At 43.1% G+C, this 25,402-nt stretch overlaps 1 protein-coding gene across 1 annotated transcript in view; it reads right to left on the reverse strand.

Annotated features, from left to right (window-relative positions):
• The window catches only part of GRM1 (glutamate metabotropic receptor 1), a 201,272-nt gene that overhangs the window by 15,220 nt on the left and 160,650 nt on the right, over positions 1–25,402 (reverse strand). The window contains exons 6-8 of the mRNA XM_009646976.2: positions 23,988–24,156; positions 21,992–22,118; positions 15,332–16,262 (exon numbers count right to left, since the gene is read on the reverse strand). Coding sequence (XP_009645271.1) covers positions 15,332–16,262; positions 21,992–22,118; positions 23,988–24,156 — 1,227 coding nt within the window. The remainder of the gene's footprint in view (positions 1–15,331; positions 16,263–21,991; positions 22,119–23,987; positions 24,157–25,402) is intronic.

Genomic DNA, 25,402 nt, shown 5'->3' on the forward strand with positions numbered 1-25,402 from the left:
GTCCTGTGCCCAGAGGCAGGATGGATCTTCTGTGCATTTGAACAAGGAGTTGGCATGCCATCATGCAAGTGTCTGAACTGCTCTCTAACCAGCCCCTGGGTGCAGTAACAGGGAGTCTGGCAGAGGAAGCAGGGTGGCAGTGCAGAGGGTTCCTGAAAGAAGTGGATTAATTGCTTTACTTTATGTTCTTTGAAGCAGAAAATTGCTTCTAGCCCGTTGTTCAGGAACCGGATAGGTAACAGGCCTGTTGAAATCTGTGGTGAGGAATATAAAGGATCTGAGGGAAGAGTCACTCTCACCACTATTTTTTCTCTTCAGTGTAAATGAATCATCCCACGAGGCAAACAGCTGTGTCAGGATTGTAGGAAAGTGTAAATTGCTATCTGGGATGTTTTATATATGAACAGCTATGAAACTAGAAACATTCACCTTCTGCTCTGGAATTACTCTCTCTGCTCATCCAGACTCCCCAAACAGGCACAAACTGAATGAACCTGTCTGGCGTCCAAGATAACTGAAGCGCAGGACACTGAGTTACCTATCATCTGAAGCCACAGTCAGAGATCTGCCACACTAGACATTGCCTGAGCTGCAAGAAAAACTTTCATGTTCCCCACAGTCAAAAACATACAGAAAAGCACAGCCCCAGATTTTATACAATCTAATCTGAAACAACTGACCCTCAGTGACATTAGGAAGAAAGCAAGGTGGGGAGGGCGTTCAAGAGAAGTGGTGATAGCATCATGCTGATGCTTACAGTGATAGCCCTGAATCATTTCCCAGTTTTCTAGCCTGCTTTTCGCCGCCTTGACTGCACCTTGCAGTCTGCAAGGTGACTGGGGTGGTAAGCACACTCCCTATGTAGAACCAAATCAGTGAAGCGCTCAGCTAAACACTCATCCCAAATCCTCTTGCCTCTCTAACTCTAGCATCTTCCTAGGCAGAAGCATGTTTATCTTCTGATGTCTGTGTCCTTGAAAGGTTGGGTTTTATGTATGGTTGTCGTGGCTGGATCAAAAGATATCTACATAAAAAGAAGTAAGGCCACATCCTTCTCCTGGAGGAAGAGGAGCTGAATTTTCAGTACCTTTTGTATGAGCCAGGACCTGATAGAAGATTTCTGCAATATATTTCATTAAGCCAATAGGTGAAGTCGGAAAGATGGACAGTTTTTCAGTATAAATTCATTTTTAATACACAAGCCCTGAATTCCAAGCTAAGTGATGGTTGGAAATAATTGCTCTGAGTTTTAACTTAATTATGCTAAGCAGTGGCGCAGTGGCAGTTTTTGGAGAGAAAGAAATTGTTAAGAGCTGTGGAGTGAAGAGCACTGCAAGTAGTGGGGAGAGGTTATAGGGTCATTGGCCCTTGCTGGGCAATGTCAGACATACAGAAAATTCTCACCCGTGGAGGATGGAGGAGCAGGAGGGATTTCACAACCCACCCTCTCTGCTGAGGTGTGAGCATCTGCCAAAGAGGACAGAAGGGTCACAGTCACCAAGGAGAAAATAGTCCCAGTAAGATGCCCAGAAAGACCCAGTGCTGAGCTGCACGGCAGAGGCGGAGCTCAGGCTGCGCTGCAGGCCACCCCGGGCCAGCAGGAGCCAGCTGTGTGCCCAGGGGAGCGCTCCAGCCCTCCCAGGCTGCTCCCTCCTGCTGCCCCTCCGCCCCAGCACAACCCTTGGTGCAATTGCTCAGTCAACTGGCAGGGAATGACAGGGACAACTAATCTGGGTCACAGCTAAGCTAGAAAAAGAAAGGGGAAAAAAAAAATAGGTTCTCTACTCCATTCACAGTGTGGCCATCCAGGCTGTGTCCCTGCACAAGTGAAGGGACAGCATGGGGTAAAGGAAGGCTTTGGGTGTCATTTCTGGGGGCTTAGGGCAGCTTAGAACATTTGCAGATTTACACACTATGATATCCCAAAGTAGCCTCAGGCAAATCTCTTGGCTGTCCAGGATGGTGGCAGGAGAGATTTTTGAGATAATTTATATAACCCTAAGGATTAAGAAATGTGCATAACTTAGGTTTTGGAGAATATGAGAGAGTAAAGGAGAAAGGACTGCTCACCGAGTGGCGAGTACAGAGATCCCTGGGGCCACGCTTTGCACCCCACGGGAGCCTGTACTGCCCACACACACAAGCTCCCACGGCACATGCACATGCGAGCCCCCGCTACGCCCCCATGTGAGCTCCCACTCTGCGCCAATGCTGTGCGTGAGCGAGCTCCCGAGGACGCTGGCAGAGCAGCTGGGCTGTCCCTGCATGCTCACGGCGTTAACCTGGCACCTGGGGCGTGCAGGAGAGCTAGCAGCAGCACGGGTTAGTGCCGGCTGGCCCAGCCCTTGCAGCTCATGGCTCAGCGGGGTTCACACCACCCACACGCTTAATCTGCTCGCAGGGCATCTCTTGTGGTTGCCTGTGCTGCTGCAGCTATGCTTTTGGGCATAGCCCCTTGTCAGTCCTTGTCAGTCTGCTCAAGGTAGATAATCCCTCTGTGGGGGTTTACACAGACTCTGGGATGTGCTTTTTTGTTGTTGCTGTTTGGTTGGTTTGGGGGTATTTTGTTGCTGGCTGTCTCATTAGTTGGCTTGTTTGGGGGGCTTTGGGGTGTAAAAAAAAAAAAAAAAGGGTAACGGGGAGTAAGTCCCAATTTCCAGACAATGCTTGATCTGGGAATGCAAGGCTTGCAAGCCAGTCAAAACAGGCTGAACTGAACCATCTGAAACGATCCAGCTTGTGCCATGAAAAGAATTGGCCAGAAAAGAACATGAAAAAGACATTTTCCATGGAAGCAGAGGGGAAGACTAACAAGAGCTTGAAGTAAGAAGGCAACGAGAGCAGAAGTTCCTGGCTTTAACACATGAAGGATGAGGAAAGAGTAGTAGTTTATAAACACCATGCTGGGTAAAGAGAAGGAGGGTAAACGAGCTAGAAGGTGGCTTGTAGATGGGCATTTAAACTGAGCCTGTGATTCTCTGGGGATACCTGGGACAGATCAGACTGAAGCTGCAAACACCAGCAAACCATCTACTAGTGAGGAGCTGCTAGAATCAGATCAGGGGGCACTTGTTTTGCTAGAGTTTAGGATCAGCTTTGACATCAGTGGCTGTGGTGCTGCAACACAGCTGAGCTAATCTCATGGTTTGCTGCTGAAAGGGACAACTCTCACCCCTGTTCCCCAAACCAGGGGCAGCAGGGACAACTTCTCCAGTGCTGACATTAATGTTTATCTGACCCTGAGATCTGGCTCAAGGACAATCCAGCAGACAATAATTCACTTTTTTTCTTCTTTTTCTCTCTGTAAGATTAATTTTACAGGGTGGAAGAAAACCACATCCTGCACGCCACAAAAGAAGAACCACAGAGCAGAGAAGGGGGAAACATCTTAAGAAGAGATAGCTGAAGCAGTAAGCTAGAAGTGGTGAATTTTTATAATGCAGTAATAAGAAACCTGGAGCTTTTAGTTTTCAAGTGGGCTTTAAAGTGACAAATTGTGTGATTACTTCTAGCCTGCACAATTGTTTGCTGTTTACAGCGATAATGCCTTTTAACCTATGCTTGTCAGGTGTGGGAGGCTGAATGCCAGAGCACATATATGCTCTGAAGAATTAGCTGACTTGCTATTTCAAAATTAAATAGTCTTTAACAACTTTAATGTGGAGGCAGATGTTCTATTGATACAATATACTTTCTTTTTCCACCCACACTTAAAGTGGTTTCTTAGAATCCTTTGGCATAGCAGAGAACAAAACTTCTGTTGTTGGCCATGACTTTTAGTGACTCTTTGACAGTGGATATCTTCTGTGTGGACATTAAATCTGTCACAGTCTGTTCTGTAGACTTCCAGACCTGCGTCTGGAACCCTCAAAGAAAGATCTGGCAGTGCTGATTTTGCCTATTCAGAGTCCTTGGGGCACAGAGCTAAGAACTGTGAGAACAGAGGAGAACGTGGTCAGGTCTCTGCTCTGGGTGTGAATGGTGCTCAGTGCATTTGGGACAGATGGAAAACAGTTATCAGAAGACAGCTGAAAGAAGCGTCAAACCATACTAGTTAAAAAAAATAGTCCAAGTCAAGCAGGAAGTGGAGATTTTGAAATTCCTCACTCTTCCCTTTACAAACTCTTAAGTCACCATAGACAAAAAGAAAGAGAAGAAAGAAAGTTGCTCCATTACAAACATCTGTGGGACAGGCATTTAACAAAGACTACATCCAGATTTTGGACTGAGCAGTGCACCAAAGTTAGCCTCTGCTTTGCCACACATTGTGTCCAGCACCAGCCTCTGCATCTTCTTCTGTGTTCTATGAAAGTAGTGAGAAGAATGGAAAAATTAGGATAGCATTAAATGTTGTAGGACATAGTACAGTTGTTTGTAAATGAATGTGTCTGAATCTGGGGTTATTTTAAGAAAAATGGGCTTCTGCAGGTGCCTGGCTAGTGTGCTGTGTCTTGTCCCTGTAGTAGCTGGGACTCAGCTGCTGCTGACGGTAAGGCACAACGGCGAGCAGGTTGTGGTCTCCCAAAGGCCACTACAACTGGCAGGAGTTCATGCTGTTGAGGCCTATGTAAACTGAAACTGCTCGACTTCTGTTTCCAAAGTTTAGTAAATCTCCCACTGTCAAAAGTAGTTCCAGCTCTGGGAGCACGAATAGTGGAGGGGAGCTAACCTGAGCTACTGCTGGGAGAAATTTTTTCAAATCCTTCCTTAGAATAGGGAAGATCTGTGGAGAGCATCCCCAAATTACAGCCATGATATAAGTCAGAATAGTCAGGTCTTTGGGCCTTGGTGACAGCAGGCATCATCGTGACAAATTTGCTTTGAAACACATTACCGATCAACTGTCATGTTGTGGGCAGTGCGCGGGCCTCTTCCCACAGCAAAGAAAACACATGTGCTCATGTCATCCACCAAGGGCTTCGAAGAAATTTCTCTAATGAAACACAGAGCAATATTGGACTGAGAGTAACACCGTATAATCAGGATAAAACCCTGCTCAGGCAATTTGATTTCTAACAGGGTGGAAAACCATACACGCCTACAGTCCCTTAACAGAGATGGACAATCTTCTCTCCCTGGGGGTGTGATTCGCCTATCAATTACCGAGTCTTGCTAAAAATCAGGTGCTCTGTCAGCACGTGTTTGCAGCATCCGCAGTCTGGCTTGCAGTGTTTTCTTTTGTGGGGCATCCCTGAGCAAAGGCGAGCACGCATCGCAGGCAGGGATAAGCTCGGTGGCCAAGCCAGAATGTGAGATGCCTTTCACATCAGTGAAAGAACTGACATCCAAGAGTGCTGTCCTTTTCTTGGGCTCTTATGTGCTTGTGTGTCCCTAGGCATGAAAAGGGATTAAATAAATTACCAGTAGTTCTGTATTTCACATTAGTAACTCTGCACTGAATTGCTGGGATGAATCAAGAATATTTTTCAGACTACATCTTGATTTGAGGGAAAAAAAAACCCCCTTGTATTAACTGTATATAGATGTGTATAGTGCTTGTGCTGTTTTATAGCCTATCCTTATATAGACATCCACATGATATCCTTCAGTACCCAAATTTTTGTTCACCTCTAAATTAGCTCAAAGATGTATGAAATCGCAAGGTGGCTCAGAGATCCCTGCAGAATAAACACTTGCAGAATATCCTGTGTGCTTATTCTAGCAAGTATTTGTACATGAATTATCATGTGTTCATGAAATGTCACAGCTCTGCTTCTGCTGAGGGGAGGTGAGTAAGTGCGGCACAGGGCTGAAACATCACACCTTTGAGGACAGGAAGGAGGAAAAATGTATTCTTGACTTAAAAATATCTTAAATTAGCCTCTAGGATACTTGTATGTTAGTTCTTTCTGTATTCCACTTCCATTTTAAAATACTGAATTAAATAAATGGCTGTTAGGCATTTAAAAATTATATTTCAGACCACCCCACCTTAAATATGGGTTGGTGGGGGCGTTTTTCCTAAGTATGTGCTTATGAGAGTTGGAGTCTGACTTCTATATGTAATATAGGGAAATACCCAGGGGTTTGGGTGCTTATCTGGATGCAGTCTTCAACACCTATTTATTTACCTTGCACTCTTAAAAGGAGAAGATTTCTTCCTTATTTTTCTCACAGAGAGAATTCTAACCAAAACAATGTGAGATTATGCTGCTAAGCAGATAAACATCATTTGCTTCTATCTGCATGTGAACACAGTTGTTTGTTTGTGTCACTGTCGAGTTGCTGGTTTTTTGTAGCATCCTAACTGGATTGTTATTACTACGTTTCAGAATAAAAATGCAATAAATAATGGATACCAACAAAAAAATACAAAGAAATGTAATAAGTGATCCAGCCAAGAAAGCAATTAAATTACAAGTGGTGTCCTTATTCCTGTGTTTTTTTGCCAAGACAGATAGTAGTCTTCCCCAGGATTCCTGTAGTACTGCCTTTGCTTCCCTTCAGTCAGGAAGCAGAGATTGTGGTACATAACTGTAAAGCTCCCCTCTGACGTGATTGTGTATCTATGCATCATTGTCTTTAAGTACTGAGATTCATTATACGAAGCTGCCTGGTGTGACAGCAGTGCCTGTTAGTAAACCAACATTTTGTGATTCAGCATCTTGAGAGCAGCAAAAAACAAGAGAAGGAGCAGTAAAGCAAAGTTCTCCAGGAGTCCTTTGGTAAGAGCCAGGCTGCAGTCAGATACCACTCCTTGGGTTTGTGTCCTGTCAAAATCCTCTGGGAGAACGGAGCTGTGAATATCCATGTGAAAGTGGCAAAACCGCTCTGGATAGGCAACTTCTGAGAAAGGGAGGAAATGACGTAAAACCTTAGACAACAGCCCTGTCTCCTGAAGGGACCATCCAAATAAAATGGGGCTCTGACTGGTGACAAAGAAGCAGAAGTCTGGATGGGAGCCCAGGCGCAGGTACCGTGCCCTGCAAACTAACTCAGTACAACCTGGGTTTTGTCTGAGGGAGATGTATCCCCACTGCTCTTGCTGGCCACTGCAGAACCTCATTGTTTTTCTTATGTCTTTCTCTTAAACGTGGTCTCGGGCAGCCTCTGTTTGGTCACAGGAGGAAACCCAGAGTAATAAGGCTAAACTGTCAGATCTCTTGACTTGTACTTAATGACAACCACCCTGACCATATTGTATAGCTGTCCCTGCTCCTTCTCCTCAGCTTGCATGAGGAGTGATGTGTGACTGGGTATGCACACGCTGGGACTCCCTTTAGCTGGGATAATTTCCAAGGAAACCTTACAGTGCCTTATGCAGCCTTGCCCCTTATTTCTCATTAGATGGAAAAAGTAAATTCTCTGTCTCCAGACTGGTTATATTGCATGTATACACACAGATACACAATTTGATGTATCATTTGGTGTACACATTTCTCTTGCCTGGTTTTTAAATACGTGTGACTTCTAGTATTCATTTACATCACTAGAAAGAATGTAAGTGTGGAAGTGACATCTGAGAGTTATTTGTCACCTGTTCTGTGCTTTTAAAGATACATGGGATGGAACTACATCATATCTATTAAAGCAAATGCAAATTCAGGTCTAGGAGGACAATATTAGATATAATTACATGGCTGAAATGTAATGGACAGCCCTGCAGCAGGGTTAGAAGAGATTGCTCTTGGATTATTAAGTTTCAGACTCTCTTATTTGTCTTCCGTTCCAATTCTTTAACATCAATTGTGAAAGTCCCTTTGGAAACATGTAACTGTCTTCTGGGAGTTTTAAATATTCACTTAAATCAATATACTGACAAGGACTGAACAGCTTGACTGAGTTTGTTGAATTTTCTTATTTGAAATTCACATCACACACATGAGAGAACTGGGTAAGAGCTGTTACTTGTCACAGTGCTATGTGTCCACGAAATCATTAATGGTTTAAGCCCAGTAAATAGCCCAGCAAAGCCAGCAAATGTGCCAACTGCTGAGAGAGAGATGTTTGGCATTAAAACCTTCACCTATCCCTGTGAGCATACGAGATGCTTTCCCAAAAATGCACTGCAACCTCAGGAAACGGTGAAGGACTACACTGAATACAGGAGCCAGGCAAATGCCAGGTAGGTCTGTGATGGAGAGATGAGTCGGGCCAAGGCAGGGTGCCTCGTGACAGCCGGGGCACCAGGCAGCCACACCAGAGCTGCCACAGCTCCATTCATGGTGGGATGGAAGCAGAATCCTCCATGGTGTGGCCTGGGTGGGATGCAAGGGCAAACCAAGTGCCCTGTGGTTGCAGAGCCTTGTGCCCCAATAAGGAGCTGGGAGCCTGCAGCCACGGACCAGCACAGCACCCTACACACCGTGGTGTGACTGCTCAATGGAGTCAGCACCAAAAATAGGGCCTGGACGTCAAAATTTTATTTCTAGATTACTGGAGAGATCAGACATACAACAACAAATAAATCATTTAAATAAACAATCTAACCTGTCCTGTATAATTTTCCTACTATCATTTTTTTTTTAATCTTCATATTAATTGCAGGAGTTTACAACCTTTCTGCTGTTTCAAAATTGTCTTCCGTAATACGCCTTCCCCTCTGGGGCAAGCCTCAGCAGGATGGCTGGGCAGGCCCAGCAGGTTTAAAGGCCTTATTGAAAGTGTGTTGAAATTTGGTATTTTTCAAGGTCTCTAACGGTAAAAATAAAGGGATGTCTTATTGTGTATGCAGTACTACTACAGGATATGAGAAGTTTACCCACTGCATCAATTTTCTAAATTGCAAAGCAAGCTAGCCTACCATTTCCTATTAGATTCAGCAATTGTCTCTACAGTGGCTTGACAATGCTGTAAGAAGATAAAACTACACCAGACAGCAATCTGTACAACATGCATTTAAAGACAATTCTTACATGCTGCAGGCTAGGTGACACGGTTTAGGACCAAAGATAATACTTAAATATATTGTAGACTTCTCAGATTGGGCTTGTGTCCTGAAGTGCAGGAGTTTAACAATATATTCTCTTTTATAGAGAATATATTCTCCTGATTTAGTCTGGGATAGAGTTAATTTTCTTCCTAGTAGCTGGCACAGTGCTGTGTTTTGGATTTAGTATGAGAAGAATGTTGATAACACACTGATGCTTTAGTCATTGCTAAGTAGTGCTTACACCAGGCAAGGACTTTTCAGCTACCCCTGCTCTGCCAGGTGCACAGGAAGCTGGGAGGGGGCAGAGCCAGGACAGCTGACCCAAACTTGCCAAAGGGGTATCCCACACTGTGTGACATCATACTCAGTATGTAAACAGGGGGGAGTTGGCCAGAGCGCACCGATCGCTGCTTGGGGATGGGATGGGCATTGGTCAGCAGGTGGTGAGTGGTTGCATCTCTTGTTTTTCCTGTGGTTTGTTCCTCATTTTTGTTGTTGTTGTTGCTTTCATATGATTATTATTATTACTGTTATTATATTATATCTCAACTATTAAACTGTTCTTATCTCAACCCATGCGTTTTCTTACTTTTGTCCTTCCAATTCTCTCCCCCATCCCACCATGGCAGGGAAGGTGAGCGAGCAGTTGGTGGTGCTTGGTTGCCAGCTGGGGTTAAATCATGACAATAGGAGAAGGTACAATGATGACCAGTTATTATTAATTCCCCTAGCACTTTCCACTAAATCTTCTAGTTTCATATCTTTTGATATACTTCAGCCAGACAGAGTGAAATATTCCCTGTGCATCTGTGCCAGGTTGAGATTGGTTTTGTTCAATTTTGCACACTTTAGCCTGCAGAGGTCAGGACAAAAACCATCATTCTTACTTACATTGAAAGTGCTTCCATGTCATCTGTTCACACTTCTCTTCCCTCCCCCCTTGCCTCCATAACCACCTGCTTATGGATAGCGTTTTGACTGCATGGAGTAGTAACGTGAGAGCAAGAAGAGGGAATACTCCTGAGCATCTCTTCCTATGATGAGGCGCTCCAGTTGGATCAAGTGAGAGGCTGTAAAGATCTGCAGTGGTAGGACTGCAACTGAACATGCTGAACATTTACTCCCTGTTTCTGGAAGCTCCAACTCTTGCCACGCTGCGCTGTGCATTTACCTCCTCCCACCAGCACGAAAAAACAGTGAAACAAAATGTCCTGCCTTCTGGACGTACTTATGCTAAGATTCCCCTCACTGTGTGTCTGTGGGAGGCTTTGAAAACGAAGGAGCTGAGGAGCCCAAAAGCCTTTGTGGACTGTGAGTCGCCAAGTGAAATGAGTCCCAGAAAAACACAGCGTGTCAGCACAGCTTGCTCAAGATGAAATAGCAATTCAGCAAGTCAGTTTAAAGAGGAAGAGTAACTTAAGAATACCTGGAGATAATTTTATAACTGGCAAGAAAAAAAAGCAGATGGTTCCTTAAGCCTTGGTAAGGGAACAGACACATGTTACTGGAGGCAACTGAGAAACCTGCTTCCCAGCTAAAAAGCTGTATATATGGACCCGGTACAGAGGGAGAGAGGATGAAGAACAGGAAGAGGCTCCTGTAAAGGAAGCAGGGAGAACGCCCAGGTGACTTGCCTGGACCACTGCTTAGAGTGGATGCCTGTGAGAGCAGCCTAGAGGCATGGACTGCCAAAACATGTTAAAAAGATAAATAAAAAGTAAATGTTTGGAAATATTTTAAAACAGTCATTCGTTTCTGAGGGCAGACAGCTGGAGGAAAAATAATTGAATGCAAATATATTAAAATTACAAGGGGGGAAGTAAGTGGCTTACATGTTAATGTGGAGTCCCGGCCACTCAGTGAGTCTTGCTAGTGGGCCTTTCCATCAACTCTGATTTTGCTACACAACTTATGTTGACAACTAAATCCTTACTTACTCTGATTCAAAATGTACTGAAATGGTGTTCAGACCTGGGCTCTCAACCATACATTTAAAATCATTTATAAGTGAAGACCAAGGCAGCAGCTAAGCATCACTGCCAAACCTGGAGCTAATTACCCAAAGATGCACAATGAATTTATCCCCTGTGGTCCCCTCTGCAACACTGGTTCTTTCCATGCCACTGCAGCCTGCAAGAAGCGTGGGAGAAGAGGTGAGCCTTGCTGTGTGGCTCAAGCTCTGTTTGAAGTGTGCATGTGGACTACAGAAAAGCAACACAGCAGACCTGCGGGCTGCAGCCCTGACTCCAGCCTCCGACATGTTGGGTAGGGCCCATTTGATGCAGTGGCTGGAGAAGGTGCTTCCTGAGCCCTCCTCAGGATCAGCATCTTCAATGTCACCAGTTATTTTTTCTGCACATAGTACAGAAAGGAGCATTACTTGCTCAGGGAAGCAGTCGTACGGGCACTGTACAGGAGTGCTGCTCTTCAAGCTGATTGACCCTCATAGACCAAAGTAACATTTGTGGTCAAGAAGGCGGCAAATGATCACAGCAAAATCCATACCCAAAATTACAATCTCACAGCTGGGGGAAAAGAAAAAAAAAAAAAAGATTAAAAAGGCTCGCCTAAAAATGCTGCTATGTCATCATCCTGTAACAGCCAGGATCTCGTAATGTCATCAGGCAGCAAACTCTAACAATAAATGTCCCTACAAAGCTTCAATAAAAGCAGCAGATCTCAGTCTCTCTCAGTCTCTCCTGATGGAGCTGTTCCATTTTTTATAAATATTTAAATATTCATTTGACAAGAGGGAGAGACTGACAGTAGCTTGGTACTGAAGACACTCGCGAGGGATCTCTCAGACCCAGATTCAAGTTCTGTCACAAAATAATACAAAGTATTTCTCTAGGGTTTGCCTCAGGAATTTTTTCTCTGTTCCAGGACACATTGCTGGTCAAGAACAGAGAGAAAGGAGGAGATGTGCCCCGGGGCAGTGCGTAGTCCAGTTGTAGGGCACTCACCTGGGAAGTGAAGGAGGTGCTCTTAACCGGAGTGAGGGCCTGAACTAATGGCTGTTGGGGTAAAGTTCCCTCACACTTCCCCAATGCCTTCATCCCTCCATGGGAAAAACAGAAAGTCCCCCTGGCCCTGAGAGGATCTCTTCTATCAAAGTCGGTTTAACGGTTGGACTCGATGATCTTAAAGGTCTTTTCCAACCAAAGCGATTCTATGATTCTATGATTCTATAAAGTCCAATTCTATGAGACATTTTGAGATACCAGAATTTTCTGATGGAAAACATATTCCACTGGGAAGTTCCCAACCAGCTCTGTTTAAAACAGTGCTGGCTGTAACTGCTTCTAGTTTAATTCAACCAAGTAAGACAGAGTTCAAAGCCTCACGATTGCACATAGCATCTTTAGAGTGCAACAGATCGAGAAAGGCAGCGTGCTTTGTTATTTAAGTGAAGACCAGCGTTACTGAACAATTTCTTTTCATTGAAACTCTGTTGGTAATGCAGCTGGGACATTTTCCAAGAGGGTTTTCTGACCTCTATCGGCACCAGATGTAGCTGAAGGTTTTGAACTGACTGATAGATCCTGTGTTAATAGACTTCCCTGGTTAATTCTTTTGCTCTGCTTTAGGAAGCAAAAAGGAAGAGTGGGTTGGCTTGCTAGAGCAAGCTCTAAACGCCACAGCTAAATTAACACCACAACATTGCATGTGAGTGCTTTATCAAGGTTTATATAAGTTTGACTTACCCTTGTAAATGTAAACTGGTTTCCCTTTTTAAAACTAACTCAGTTTATATCTGCACACCAATTTGATTTAGATGGATGCCACTTTTCTGTTTACAAATTGGAATTCACTGGATTTGCAGAGGAGGGTTTGATACAGACAGGAAAAGAGAGATGAAAATTGAAAAGTAGAAAAAGAAAAACAAGCTAGGAAGAGAGGGAAGATATAACAAGAAAATGGATGGAAACTTGTAAGACAGCTGGAAATCTTTTGAGAGAAGCACTGCTGGCCACTTACAGACAGAAGAATGTGGCCACAGGGAGGGACAATTACAGAATCAAGAAGCAGACCAACATACTCAGGGATCTGAATTACTGAAAAACTGGCAAATAAATCCCAGATTTTGATAGGAAATGAAAAAAATGTTGAAAATCAGCCTGGAGGCCATCTCTGTGGGCATTAAACCTGTTCCCATAGTTTCAAGTCTTGTTTCAGGAAGGACCTGAGTACACATTTGAGTTATCTAGGTGCTTTAAAGGCTTCAGAAAATTCTACTTTATCCTTCTTGGTTTCCTCAGTGATTCACACTTCTTTATCTGTGTTGGCGCAACGTCCTCACAAGCTTTGCAATGGACTCTGCTAGGAGCTAAAATCCCCTCCAAAGCCCTGAAATGACTTTTTGTGCTGTCTTGTCACTTTATTTCCAAAGCTGCATGTCTGTATGCTACACTGCTTTCCATTCTTCATGCCCAGGTACAGAGAGGTCTGCTGTCCCTCTCCAGCAGCAAGCCTAGTATTGCCTCCCCATCTGTGCTGGTTTAGGTGCAGAACGTAGCAATAACTGCACAAGAGGTTTAGGTCAGAGGTTGGGATTTTGCTGTGTAAAAGATGTGGAGGTTTGACCTGAGACAAAAAAGCGTATTAACTAGGTGTTGAGCTTTAACTTTAGAAGAGCACCTTAAAACTCTGTAGGGCTTTTTTGCTTCATACCCCTCACACAGGCCCAACAGGGACATCAAGAAAATCTTGCAACAAAATTATGCAACAAACAAATTGCTAAAAAGCTCAGGTAAGCCCTGTTGCTTTTTTTAAGGTGATAATGCTGAGAAGGAAGCTCATTTTTTTAACAGGATGAAATGTTTTCTTATATTATAAACTGTGTTCTAAAGATGTTGCAATTGGGTCTTCTAAAGTACAATTTTTTTGGTGAAAGTAGAAGAACAGTAAGTACAACAAAGAATTAGTTACTAAGTTTCTCATGATCTAAAATACTCGATAGTCCTTTTTTTTGACAGATATTGTCTTAAAGATGCCAGCAGCATTAGCCAGAGACTACACTGCAGAGACACCAGACTAGTTTCTTACAGAGGTGTAAGACCCCATCCAACTTCCACAGAGTCAGAGGAAGGTGGATCAGGCTCCATCTTTCTATCTGCATGGAATTCAAGCTCTTGAGCTACAGAGATTTTTGGCCGTCTCCCTGCATGGGGGGTCCCCAGGGCTGCCTGCCTCTCCCAGCTCCCTCTCTGTCCAGCTCAGGAGCTGACAGTCTTATCGTGCCTCTGTGGCACACACTGAGCTGTATATCTGCGTTACTTATGTTCCCATTCCCTTCTCTTCCAACCCCCTGTCTGGCAACAAAATAAAAAGCATTGAAGTAGCATAAAGGCAAAATTGATCACAGCATGGGGTTTCTACAGTATTACCTCCATCCTTATCCCTTCCATCTCCAGGACATATGAAAACAGTTCTTATGCAAACTGAATCAAAACCAACTTGAGTGACTCAGAGAAACCTACAGATCCCAAAGAGCTGGAAATTAACTGAATTTTAATTCTATCAGGAAGCTCAGAAATGTAGACTTCACTGGTTCCTTATTATTTTGATAATTTTTTTTTAATTGGGACAAAAGCAATCTAAGCTCATGTCTAGCCCTATGGTGCTTCTTTAAAGACTAAAAAGCAATAAGATAATAAAGAATGCAAATGTTCAGACAGCTACTCACAGGGAGATGCTGTCTGAAGTAACAGTTCTCTCTCCCCCTCTGCTGCAGCTGGGTTGCTTTTAGTTATTAGCACGGAAAATAACAGGTTCAATAGATGTGGATGCAAGCTCATTTTCACTGTCAGTTGACTTCTGCAACTTTCACACTAACACTGGGTTTGAGAACATGGACAAGTTTACACTGATGATGATTAAGAGTATTACTCATAATTCTGAATATTAAATGGGTCATAGGGATAGTATGAAGGGTGCTTTTGGATCACAGTCATGAGGACCATCACAAAACACTACCTTCAAAACTCATGTTGAATCCCCGACTCTCACACACACATCCCAGTGGCCTTAAACAAGTACATGTGATTTACAACCACTCAGACACAGATTTCTGGTCCCCTTTCCCAAAAGGCTACAATAGCATCTCAGTTTGAACATGAGACAGAGTAACTGCATGTAGGGGCCTGAGATCCCCATCACACGCACAGAGAGATGGGAGAAGCTGCAAATGGAGCTTGGTTATGCTGCCACTGCCTGACCTGACAAGAGGTAGAGGGAGTTGTGTACAGGGCTGCCTTTAGAGCAGGAGAGAAAATAAGAAGCAACATGTCAATGTCCATCCGAGGCTTAGATCTAAAGGATCATTTCCACCTTTTCTGCTACACATGAGATGAAAAACTGTTACATACCTTACTATTCAGCAGACTACGGTCAACCAAGAGAGGATGGCAAAGAAAGGGACATATACAGATAGATGTGTACCTGAAGTCAATCACTTACTTTGGATTTCCAGCCCCTGGCTTCTTTCTCCGGAATATGTTGAGGAAAGTGTTGGACTTGCAAGGTGCCTTGCCATCCCCGACATGCATACGCACCACATCTGAGGTGGTGAAGGCACTGCGGACATTCCTCTCAGGCTTGGCTATGATGATGTACATCTTAGGAGTGAACATGCACCCCAGCGCCACTGTCACACTCAGGCTCACTGCAAAACAGGTGGTGATGATCTTGTAGTTGCTCCCGAAATAGATAGGCACAAAGGCCAGCCAGATGATACAAGTGGTGTACATGGTGAATGCAATGTACTTGGCCTCATTGAAATTGGCAGGCACATTGCGAGTCTTGAAGGCATAGTAGGTGCAGCTCATGATGAGGAGTCCATTGTAGCCCACAGGAGCCACGACACCTAGGTTGCTGGTGTTGCAGATAAGGTAAACTTCCTTAATGCTGGGGTAGGAGAGGATGGGCATCGGGGGCTCCAGGATGATCAGCGTGATCACCAGTGTCAGCTGCACGCTGATCAAAATGGAAGCAATGACCACTTGGGCCCATGCGCTCATGAAACGTGGCTTGCGGGTGCAGATCTTCTTTTTGCTGCCTGCCAGGATGCGTGCAATGCGGTTGGTTTTGGTCACAAGGGCAGAATAGCACATGGCAGAGGAGAGGCCCACCAGGAGGCGCTGGAGGTAGCAGGATGTTGTGGTGGGTTTAGCTATAAGGGTGAAAGGGCAGACGTAACCCAGAAAGATGCCAGCAAGGATAATGTAGCAGAGCTCCCGGCTGGAGGATTTGACAACAGGGGTGTCCCTGTAGAGCACAAATATAAGGGTGACAAACATGGTGACCAGGATCCCCAGGCAGGAAAACACCACAGCCACAATAGACTCTATATTGCTCCACTGGAGGTACCTTACAGGGATGGGTTCACAGCCTGCAGTGTACAGAAAAGAAACAGAGTGTTAGAAAGGTAGCTGCGTGAAGAAAGAACTTTTTTTTTCTGGCTCCCAATATGTTCCAAACATTAGCTTATTACTATGTGCCATAGATTATTAAAACCATTTTACCAAGGAAAGAACTGCAGCATGGAAAAGTTTAGATGAAATATGTTCAGAAAACAGCCATCAGTTCTGGCTGTCCCAAACATTTGCTCATGACGCTACAAAGGGAAATGAGATTTGGAAATTTTTTTTGTAATTTTCTTGGGATACCTGCTGACAAGCCCAGCATATCAAAGGCAGAGCTGGGAACAGGACCCAAACAAACTCAGCACCATCCCTTCACTTCAGCAGGGAAAGCAGTGTTACAAATCAGCATGGGTAGCGTTTTGACCTCCTCAGACTAACTTACTTTAATCTTTATCAAAATCACTCTAACTTGACCCACTACGTTTTTGTGAAAGGGATTTATAAATAATAGAAATCAATTAGAGATCTATGAGCAGAAAAAAGGTAACAAATCCAAAGATATAATGGAACTACACCATAGATACTGTACCTTCTTACTATAGTTATGGGGTTTTTTTTCTCTTAACGATACTTTAGTCTCATTTTGCGAAATTCTGTTCATAGATTTTCTACTAAATAATGTAATTTAATTCATATGGAAAAGTCAAACCCAGAAAATATGCGTGCCTTCAAAAAATAACTGGAAAGGCTCTCCTTTATGACTAGCACAGATGTGCAAACATAGGTATCAGTTTAAGATGGTACTTAACTGCTCTCTCCCACATTCAAGTTAAACGAGTCTCTGGCTACCTTCTTCACTGTGCTGAAGATGTAATACCAACAATAAACATTACAAAGAAAGTAAAATCCTCCGTGTTAATAGGATGTTACAGTTGTGAAGCTGAGTTACTGAAAGCCTTCATTGTGGCGTTTCTTAATTTCTGTTCTTGGCTTAATAGTGCCAAAATGCTTTTAACATGTTTCTGTATCCCAAGGTAAGTATCCATGGCCTCTTCTACTTCTTGTTTCTGGCCCCCTCCAGTTTCCCTTGGACCCAAATAATCTTTTGTGTCTTTCCCCCACCTCTCAAGTATCTTTCCTCCCAGTGCCTCACCATCCCTGTCTCAGTTCCCCTTCCAGTTCATTTTTCTTCCTAGCCAGTCACCTCTCCACCCAAATATCTCCATTATGAACACTGCTGGTCCAGCTTTTCACATCCTGGACCAGCTGCTCATCATCTCTGCCAGTGTGGGTTGTTGGACGCAGCTGAGAAGAGCAGGGAAAAGACAGTGCTGTCAGTGAGCTTGTAAGAGAGGCATTTATTTCCTCTCAGTTTTGCTGCTAAGTCTTAGCAAGGGCCCTGATATTGTGAAGAGCAAAAGTCATGCTCAGCCCCCTCCTCCTCAGTATGGAATATATCTGCAGAAACCAACCTCTGTGAACTAAAAGCTTCTGAGGCCCACAGTTTTGCTCAGTTTACATGCATCTTCCTCAGGGTGACACAAAATTACCAACTGATACCTCTACCAAAATGTAAAGTCCCTCCTTCCAAATATAGGAGAAGTAAGCAGAGGTATGGATCAGAGTTGAACAGTTTTACTGTAACCTCATTTTGAGAAATAGAAGAAAAAATGTTTTTTGTTAAAATTTAAAAAAATCAGCCTCAGGCAAAGCCCTGACATGGAAAAGTTCTGCTTGAACTTGTAATGTCTGCCAATGCCATATGAACTGAAAAAATGTCCTATAATTCCGTACTCTGTCTCTAAGAGTATTGGGCTGACTTAACTACAGGTAATGCTGTCTACTTAACTACAGGTGATGATATTACAGGTACTTGTAACATCAAAACCAATAGAAATTATAATATATGCTACTGGAGGTCGTGTTTTATAAAGACAAGGAACTCTGTTTTGCTCAAAGCAGTCTGTTCGAGACACAGGTTAGGAAACCTGTTCTTCCAGCCAGCATTTTAGCCCTGCTTCAGCATGGTAGTTAAGCCTATTGATTGCTTTAAGCTTATCCTGTGTAAGGACATAGAAATCTGTTTCATTAAACGAGCGTCATTTCTGAGCACCAGCAAGCCCTGAGAGTCACATATGCTATAAACATTGCAAAAAACCTGTCTGCACTTCTTTCTATCAGCAAACAGTTGTTGGTTGTCAACATCTGTGAAGGGGGGTCATTTCCCAGAAAGTGGGCTAGGGAACCTTGTTGAGGCTGGGGGAGGATACCCAGGAAATGGTGTACTTACAGGTTTGAAAAAAAAAGCCAACACAAAAATCCACCCACCCTAGCCCCCACCCCAAATCACAACGAACACAAACCTCAAAAACTCAGAGAATTAGTGGCAAAAAGCTTCACAGTTAAAAGTTTCTAGTAAAAAGCTGTTTGGTAGCTTTCATCTACTATTTTCCCTGCACTTTAAATATTAATCATTTCCTAGAGCAGAAGGCTAATTGAATTTTTAATCTAAAAGAAAATTATATTCATATGCAAGGCCAATAAGACAATCCAGGATGTTTTCTGAGGTCGTTAACACATCCCAGGTAACCGATGGCCCCAAACCTTTATGATTCATTTCATAAAAAACTCTATAAAACTTCCTGTTCTGTCTTGATTTATTGCTTGTTTAAGATGACTTATGTAAACTGGGTTTACTAGCTTGACATTCATTCTTCTTATATTAGATTCTGATACTATAAAAGATATCTCTTCTTGGCACAAGGCATTAAGATACTGGGTTTAGTGACTATTTGTCAGATTTTTATCATCTGTGGTGAGAAACCCTTTGTGCCTCCTGACTCCACTTCACTGAACACATATTTAGGGGAAGCAATCTAAAAAAAAAATTGTACATTTAAAAATAAAATTTCAGGAAAGGATTGCTGAGCAACAGAGACTGATTTCAAACGGAAAGAATGAGCACCTTGAAAAGCACGTCTTAGGAAATGGGTTAGTATGTGCTTCATGTTTCTTACAGGGACTAAGGATTTTAGAGGCTCCATCTGTGATGGAAAATGGGACTAAAACTGCATACATATTTAGCATTTAAGCTTTAAGGCAAAGGGAAAAACAATCTGAAATGTGAGATGTTAACGACTGTGTCTAGATGCTATGATGACTGGCAGGGTATGAATACAACACATAAAAGCAAAGCTATAAAAACACATTTGATGGGAGAAATCCTGGCAAGTAAAGAGAGTTCCAAATTAAATGGTATCAGTGCTGATTCCCACAAAGTTCAAGAGCCAGAGTTTATCTAGCTCAATCTCCCTTTTCTAAAGGTTAGGATAGCATTAGCTTCTCTTCACAACTTTGTACTTTGTACATCAGGTACTCAAGTAAATGAATTGCGGGGGTTAAAAAAGGAAGTTTTTTCCTCAAGAAGACATAATGAAGAAGCTGTGCAGGAGCAAACTGCCATTTTGATGTACTCTAGGAAATCAGTCGATGGCTATGCTGTCGTTTGGCTGATGCTACTGTGATTTTAGAACAGCAGCAGTCCAGTCTCCTTGCTGAGAAGAAACACAAATCAGCAGGTCATCTACTGATTTCATTAAAAGTTAATAGATTGCAACATGCCCCTGAGATTTTTTCCAGCACTGATGCTTTACTCAACTCCTTTCAGCAGTGCCTGTCATTTTGACGTACCCCCTTTTGAGCTATTTTGGGCAGCTGGTAGCATTGAACCATATTCGTTCAAGTGCACATTGATCTCTCACTATGTTCTTGTTCTGCCTTATTGATTAAACAGAAGTCCCAGTTTTCTTCCCTGAATAGTAGGTACAAAGAATTCTGCAAACCTCCAAGACTAACAGAATCATAGAATCATAGAGTGGTTTGGGTTGGAAGGGACCCCTGGAGGTCATCTAGTACAACCCCCCTGCAGTGAGCAGAGACGCTGCTAACTGGATCAGGTTGCTCAGAGCCCCGTCCAACCTGGCCTTGAATGTTTTCAGAGATGGGGCCTCCACTACCTCTCTGGGCAACCCATTCCAGTTTCATCACCCTCATTGTAAAGAATTTCTTCCTTAGATCCAGTCTAAACCTACCCTGCTTCAGTTTAAAACCATTGCCCCTTGTCCTGTCACAGCTGGCCCTACTAAAAAGATTTTCCCCATCTTTCCTATAGGGCCCCTTTAAGTACTGAAAGGCCGCAATCAGGTCTCCCCACAGCCTTCTCTTCTCCAGGCTGAACAAGCCCAACTCTCTCAGCCTGTCCTCATAAGAGAGGTGCTCCAGCCCTTGGATCATTTTAGTAGCTCTCCTCTGGATAACTGCTTTAAAATTGTGTCCTAGGAGGTGGGAGTTGAATATGAGCTTTTCCAATGGTCAGGACGTTTATGAACGGTGCTGCGGATTTTCTGGTGTCTAGTAATACAAAAGGTTTTTCCACAACTAGGACCCTTACAGAAGGTGTTTCTCAAGAACTCGTCTTCCTACAACCCACTTACGTGAAACTTGGAGGAACTGAATGATCACTGGGATTTCCGTATCCTTACAAATCTGTTTGAAGTAGGTTCAGTTGCACACCAAAGACAGGGGGTAGGGGGGTGGGGTGAGAGGTATGAGATATAGACAGATAAAGACACATCTGGGACATGACCATATCTTATTTTCTGTAGAAAACCAAGACTGACAATGGGTCAAGTTTCCCAGTTTACTGTGATTAATAATATATTTTTAGCTGGAGAAGTGGCAAGCTTTCCCTCTCAAAGTAAATGCTCTGAAAGCTCACTTGCCTTCAGTGACTAGCTTAACAGTATCTCTTAGAACTATTTAATCAAGGTTTGAGTACTTCATCTATGTGTTAAATGCTGCAGCAACATCTAGTTGCTAGCTAGTCATATTAAGGGACAAAGATGTGATAAGTTGAACATTTGATCTTTAGCAAGGTAGTCAGATGGTTTCTCTGCCTAGCAATGATGCTCTGCTGAATACTGGCAGTCAAGATTTACAGATGCAGCATGGGGCAGAGGTGCCAGTAGTCTTTTACAGTGATACAGAGCAAACCCCAAGGTCAAGGTGGTGCTTCGCAGTGCATTAAGTCTATTTTCTTGGGGTAATGGCTACTGCAAAGCCCAGAGCAGGTGTGGAGGTTGACCCTGATAGGTACAAAATAACAGAAAGATGCCATAGCATGCAACTCATCCAAAGCATATACAGAGGGGATACCAATTCTAGCTGTTTCCCTTTCTTCTGCCAGCCTTTCTTAGGATTTTGTTGACATTCCTCTTGCTGGTGGGCACAGTGAGAATGATCTTTATACCAAAAAGAAGTCTGGTAGTCAGTTACTGAATGGCCTGAAATCCCAGATGAAGTATTACTAATTGCATGGTAGAACGATCAGAAAGAGTATCAAGTCAATCTGACAAGGATGCACTGAGCTCTTGTGATAATCACTGCTAAAATTGCAGCAAATGCTGCTAAGTTCATTAGCAGTCTTAACAGCTTTATCAAAGCTTATGCTAACTGAAGGGGAGGAACAGACAGGCTATGTCATCTCTTCTTGGTAGAAATTTTGCCATCTTTATTGTCGCTGCTTTCGAACTGAGCCAAAAGATACAGCACTTTTCGCTCACCCTAAACTTCACTGGCATGTGTGTTTAAGTATGTACCTTTACTATCTCTGCATGCTGCCACCTTACTGTCCACCACACACCATTTTGCTTGTGCCCTGTAAGATGGGAGTGTGTTTGGAGGGACACGTCCCTACCTGTCAGGTCAGGATTCGGCCACCAGCCAAGCTCACAGGCTTTACATGTGAATTCATCCTGAACAAATTCATTCTCCTTGCAAGCAGTGCAAATCCAGCAGCAACTCACTTCTCCTTTCCTGATCACCTGTAATGCAAAATACATCCTCAGCTATGATCCTCTATAATGGCAACACAGAAGCACCCCCAGTAAACAGCTACCACGTGCGCTGTTTAAAATATGACAGGATTCCTGTGTACAGCACATTTCAAACAACTAGGAGACATGAATCCTGATTCTGTTCCTACCCTTGTGTATTAAATTTTGTGCTTAGGAGCTCAAGGATAATCTCTGGGGACAATTCTATTTTGTTTTGGAGGGAGCAGTTCTGAGTTAAAGTAGAAAACCATTTTCCCTTTGGTACAGAGGCATGGCGAGTTATATTTTCAGTCAAACTTGAGAAGAGGCTTAATCTGAGAGACGGTTCAGGTCAGGACAAGTAGCTCAGCCCACGCTTAATATCTATTGCATAGTAAAAAGCAGTAAACAAAGGCAAAGGTTAGAATAAAGAGTGATTCATGCATATATATATATCTATATACACACACAGGCACGTGCATACACACTTAAATTCCAATTTACATAGAAGTCTCTTTGGGGCTCATTACACTAGTGTAAATAGAAATTCAAATAATAGCAAATGAAAAAATATACTGCTAAAAGGATGTAATGTGCCCTAGAAGAAAATTAAACCAATATGCAGTGACCAAGAGCGTGCTTTGGAATGGCTCTTTTGGAGACAAATGTCCCTGGAAGCTGTATCTTTCTGTGCTGTGAAGGCTGCTACATGTAATGATCCAATGCTGAAAAGATGTTTTCCTCATCATGACTCCTAGTTTCATTACGCTGAGGCTGAAAGAAAGATTAAAGTTATCTCCAGCTCATGGGGCTCCAGTAAAGATTCTGGCTCTGTTTGCCAGAATGGAAGAAAACAGCCTTCTCTCCAGGATCTTCCTATCCATCTATATGCAGAGCTAAGTGCAGTAGTGAAATACAAAATGTTTGTTTTATTGAATGCTGGCTTTGTGGGCTTTTTTTGTTAACATTTCCTCCTGCAGTCTGTGGAGAGAGTCCAATAGACTTCAATGGGAGCCGAAGCTGGCATTTTGTATGCATGGTGTTTACATATACACACATACACAAACTGCACAATCTCAAAAACAGGGAAAAGATGTTTTGGAGGGTAGTAAATACCGATAATGTTTCCCCTCCAAGACTGTTGGAGTATGTCACTATGCCTTTGCCAAATCATCAATCACTTATTGCTTAGAGTAGCAATATAGAATTAAAAACCTGCAAATGTGCTTATTAAATGAAATTAGAAACGAAGGTCTGCTCTAAGGTGATTTTCCTGAATGGCTTCTTGCCATTTTAAACTTACTGCATCCATACCATTTTGATAGGGGTGGAACATGTCTTTATGTCTTACATACATGGCAGGTGGCAAATTATTTGTAGCTTGATACAAAAGCTACTGTTTTGTAAACAGAGTGATTTCATTTGTCTTTCCATACCTCCTGTTGTGAACATGAAATACAAATAGGCTTTTTTTTTTTTTTTCCCCCCTTTTTCTTGCAGGTGTTATTGCTGGAACAACATACTGGATTCCCATGGGTCACGTTACTTTCAGAATCAGCCCCCAAGTGAATCACAGCCACTGAATGTTGTAGGCAATGACTAAGTGAAAATCTTGTTCTTTCTCGCATAAGGTGAAATTCAAATCCTGTCACACTAGAAGATTCTACATCACTACAAAGGGCAATTTTAGAAAACATGGGCCTGTTTATGGGGTTGTAAGTGTAAGATGTTAATCTAGGAGTCTTTCTATACTTTTGGCTTTCCTGAAGGAAAGTACGCCCTATCCCTTGGCTTGAAAGAAGCTTGCTTGCGTTTAGGAAAAAAACCCTGACTCGTTATTCACACTTCTGTAGCAGAAAGTAAGTGTCTAAGGCACACCTTAATCTGGCCCTTCAAGCAAGGCTCACTGCACACCGATCGGACCATTCCACTCTTATTCATCTGAATCCTGTAGTCATCAATGTTGAGCACGCCCTCATGCCAGGTCCCAATGAGGACATAATCATAGCGGTTGGGCTCTATGTACTGCAGGTTCATGATGTCATACCTGCAAAGGAAAAAAGATAAAGTGGGTCACTGTCCTGAAACATGAAGGATAAAAATTTACCTTGCCCTTCTCCTTCTGCCTCCATAAATATTCATGTCATCCCTTAATGCCAGGGACTAGAGTCTCACAGAAACACCAACTACTGTAGGATTTGCAGCAGAATCATGGGAAATGACAGCTCTGATTGCCACACAATTACCAATTGCCTGCCCTGCTTGCACAAAACTGTGGGTAAAAAGTTGTAGTGCGTCCAGGAAGAACTGCACATCACAGACAGCAAGCTCTGCTAAAGATGGACATGTAGGCACTGTCCGGATAGTGGGTTTTTTCAGCCATTTTTCAAGATGTCTCTAACATTTGCTTGGTGCCTACATACAGGTGGGTTGCAGTATAACCCCTGCTGGGAGCACTAAAGAAATCAGTAGAAATGCTTGCTCAGACTAACTGGACTGGTATGTCATAAATTAACTGTAAGCACTAGTTCAACTATTTATATTACCCAGCCCAGTGAGACAGTCAGGAATAGTTAGCAGCTCAGGCACAAATTTTACTCCTTCACCCTAGGCAAGTAGGAGAGAACTTCCCAAGGCTAATGTAAAGGAAGCATAAAACATTGCTACCATAAACATTCAGCTTCCTTGTTTCCATCATTGCCTTCCATGTGTTGGACCTGATGTGTGCCATCCCTTACTGCTAATTATTCTGTTCCTTCTTTAACCTGCGGAATGTGGCTTGTGCAAAGCAGTGATCAACTGTGGTGATTTCTTAGTAGGAAACAAGCAAGAATGGGAGAATGACTATTGGAGAGTACACAGAGAGGAAGAACCACAAAAGAGGCTGGACCTACATCCTGGCTTCCTAAGGAGAGAAGGGGGAGGGCTTTGTTCCAAAAAGGACAAGAGAAAAAGGGATGAGAAACAGAAATCAGCACTGGAGCTGAAAATCACAAAGCATGTTCTGTTTTCCAAGCCCAGGAGTTACTGCCATGTTTTTCTAAACTGGATTGTCTCAGTCTCTGGGGAAAAAAAAAAATCTTTTGTTTATAATGAGTGATGCTAATATGTATGTGCTTTAGGAATGAAAGGTAAGCAAAGTATCACCCATAAATAAAACTGGGATGCTTGGTTGTGGGCAAAGAGAGAGATGTATCCATTTCTTTCTTTTCCCTTCTGAGGCTCAAACATGCAGAATTTCAACTCTTACTGCACTTCATGGAGGAAAGAGGTGCTAGAATTACTCTCTAGAT

This window comes from Egretta garzetta, unplaced genomic scaffold, assembly GCF_000687185.1.
Source record: "Egretta garzetta isolate BGI_Z169 unplaced genomic scaffold, ASM68718v1 scaffold139, whole genome shotgun sequence".
NCBI lineage: Eukaryota > Metazoa > Chordata > Aves > Pelecaniformes > Ardeidae > Egretta > Egretta garzetta.